Genomic DNA, 3,223 nt, shown 5'->3' with positions numbered 1-3,223 from the left:
AATTTAACAGCGTAGGAATGAATTTATTGTAACTAGAGAAGTTACAAATATTTTCCAGGGGAATATATTTATATAAATATATCTGTATATAAAATTACGAATCCCATATAAATGAATTTAAATTCCATTCTTTCAACAGTGACAGCTCTTTCTGTCGATTGTGAATCAAATAGATTTTGATATTTTGTCTAAATACCTGAGTTGATTGTTAGTTGCTTAGCACTATTCATATTATTGAATAATATTTTACTTATTAGCTTACAAACAATGCGTTTGTATAGGCACTTTAATAAATGTACTTATAAAGTTACATGAAGGATTATATTTATATGGTTTCAAGGAAAATATTGCCGACTTCACTGAAATTAAATAATTCAGTCTTTGAAATGCCATTCAAACATATTTGCTTTATATAAAGAATCACGTTTCGAGATTTATTTTCCAGCTAACAAAAGAAAATTATCAAAATTAAATAATTACTTTGTAGTGTATTATTTTTTTTATCTATTACTCTTCTTGAGTGAATGAATAATAAAATAACTACTCGAAATAATATACTTACGTAGAAACAGTGAAGATTGAAGCTAGGCGTGTTGAAAATTTATTGAATTTAATTTGAAATGATCACTAAAAAGGTAAATATTTCAAAACTCAATGAAGATGTCATTACAAAAGCTTTCAGAATCTTTATGAAAGCTCTATGTCAATTGTAAAGATTTCATCGTTGCTTTCTCACAATGACATATAGTCACAAATTTGTATAGGAATTTTTTAATATATTAAATTGAATTCAGTGCGTAAGAAGTATATATTTTATCAATTTCTGAGAATGGAAATCAAAGTAAAGTATAATTGGAATCTGGTCCCATGTCTTGTTATTACCTGCTTATGTTTGACCTATGTATTCCAGTTGTATCAAACAAGAAAAGGTTTGCTATTTTAAGAGGGAAGACTACGAATATTTGATGGTGACTGCGCTGTTTAAAACTGTTTTCAGAAAGTATATGAAATAATGCCACAATTCAATTTTAACTTTATTCGATGTATTATGAAAAATTATCTTTAAAAAACTCGTGGATTATAAAGTCATGTGCTCTTTTTAACCCAAAATTCCGATACTTTAATTTAAATACATTGATTTGATACTTACTTCTCACATTAAGTTAATTGCTTGTTCGTAACAGATACGTACGTAAAAGTAACGCATCTTTTATTTATTAAAGCATCATTTAAAACTGTATACAATATGTGGATGGTGTATTCCGTTGCCCAAGTGCATTTGTTTTGAATAGGGAACATTTTAACCACGTAAACTAGATTAAGTACATATTTATTGCTATAGAATAGTCTTTTTTAATCGTAAAAAAATTAACATTGCACTAGAGGCCTATTATAAATTTCCATGTTAAGAGTTTTGTGCAGAGGCAGATTTTGTCAGTTGAATAAAGGCAATGTATACTTATCCTGTCGATCTTTAATTCGGAGGAAATGGCAAAGCAAAAATTGGTGAAAACTGAACTCGGAATTTAGAGAGACAAAACCAAAACATGTTAGATATTAAATTAGAATCTCGAAAATTTCGTAGAAAATAATTTCAAATTGTAGTTTCTATGATATGCGCAAAGTCACACATTTTGGTAAGCAAGAGTTTGTAGATTATATCGACCAGGTATTTGAGGGGTATTATTTTATATAGTCCTAAATGATGAAATGAAAATTCGACGCCAGTGGGAATTGAACTCAAAACGTAAGGGGATGATAATCTACTGATTCTGTCATACACCACCACACTGAGTTATGAAGAATGAAAGCATTTTCTGTAATGTTGGTTAAAATACATTTCCTAAAATGTATATATCGCATCCTCCAATAACACTTTCTATAAAAACATATTAATGCTATTAGTGGTATATTTACTCTGTTGGCATTTAGTGAGATAGAAATCAATAAATTTTTAGGAAAGCTCGCATCCTGTTTAGTCTCAAACATTGTATATGTCAACCTAAAGTTAAAAAGTACGTTGCGCCTTATGTATAATTCTAAGTATTTTCACTCGACTAGTCACAAGAGAAATTCACGCGGCTTTTAAAGTTCACTTTAATTATTCTATATCATTTTAACATCTTCATTTCGAACTATCTGTGAACAATACATATGTGTACATTTAAGGGTGTGTTTGTATGATTGACTGCCTACACACACACATCTACATACAAACATACATATACATACACACATAAACACACACACATATATATATATATATATATATATATATATATATATATATATATTATTTTCTTAAAATATTTATCACCCACCTTTGGCGTTTGGAATCGTCCTTGTTATTAATTATCTGCTTTGTTTTTATTTATGCTACTACCCTCAATTTCTTTATGCTCTCTCTCTCTCTCTCTCTCTCTCTTTTTATTTTCTCACTCTGACTTTCTCTATATCTTTCATGCACTCACATACTTCTCTCTCACTTTCTAGTCCTTTTTCACTCTTCTCCTACTTTCACTTTTAATCTATCATTATTTCATCCAAGATGAAAAACACGCGGAGTAAATCAATTGTCCAGTTTATTATTGTCAAATTTGCATAACAAATTCCTCAAAGTTGAATTATCGGACAGGGATCCAGTCAAGAAGAGTCATATTTATCGAAGAGTGAACTGACCAGGAAGACTTCTATTTAGTGTTTTTTAAAGGATTTCCTACTTTTTTCATATGAACTATAAAGTTCTTACAGAGACATTTAACCATCATGACATCGTTCGTTTTCTACATACTTACTTTTTGCCAAATATTATCGTTCCACCGCTATATCTTCGCTTGTGCTTTCATACCAAACTGCACGTCATCCTCCAACATCCTTAAACTAAGAATTGGTAAGTTGTTTGTTTTTCTTATAAATTTCATAAACATGCGTGCGAACACGCAATCAGCTCACACACAGTCACTCACATATTGTTTCACATGTGGACATATCTTATAGAAATGTTATTTTTTAGGGAATGTTTGCCGCGGGCCTGAGCTGTTTTATGGCAAAGTTGAATGAAATACAAGTCAAATTAGATCAACCTTCTTTTAATCCTCAGTGGTACAAGCGAGCGATTATTTTATCCATTTATGTTTTTTAAACATATATATATATATATATATATATATATATATATATATATATATATATATACACACACACACACACACACACACACACA

The 3,223-nt window shown here is 29.6% G+C and overlaps 1 protein-coding gene across 1 annotated transcript in view; it reads left to right on the top strand.

Annotated features, from left to right (window-relative positions):
* The first annotated feature begins 2,526 nt into the window (after positions 1-2,526).
* The window catches only part of LOC106873400 (glutamate receptor ionotropic, kainate 2), a 53,519-nt gene continuing 52,822 nt past the window's right edge, over positions 2,527-3,223 (top strand). Inside the window, exon 1 of the mRNA XM_014920749.2 lies at positions 2,527-2,890. Coding sequence (XP_014776235.1) covers positions 2,767-2,890 — 124 coding nt within the window. The 5' untranslated portion in view covers positions 2,527-2,766. The remainder of the gene's footprint in view (positions 2,891-3,223) is intronic.

This window comes from Octopus bimaculoides, chromosome 6 (assembly GCF_001194135.2).
Source record: "Octopus bimaculoides isolate UCB-OBI-ISO-001 chromosome 6, ASM119413v2, whole genome shotgun sequence".
Taxonomy (NCBI): Eukaryota; Metazoa; Mollusca; class Cephalopoda; order Octopoda; family Octopodidae; genus Octopus; species Octopus bimaculoides.
Note: the sequence above shows the minus strand (reverse complement) of the source record. Positions and strands in the feature narration are given on the sequence as shown.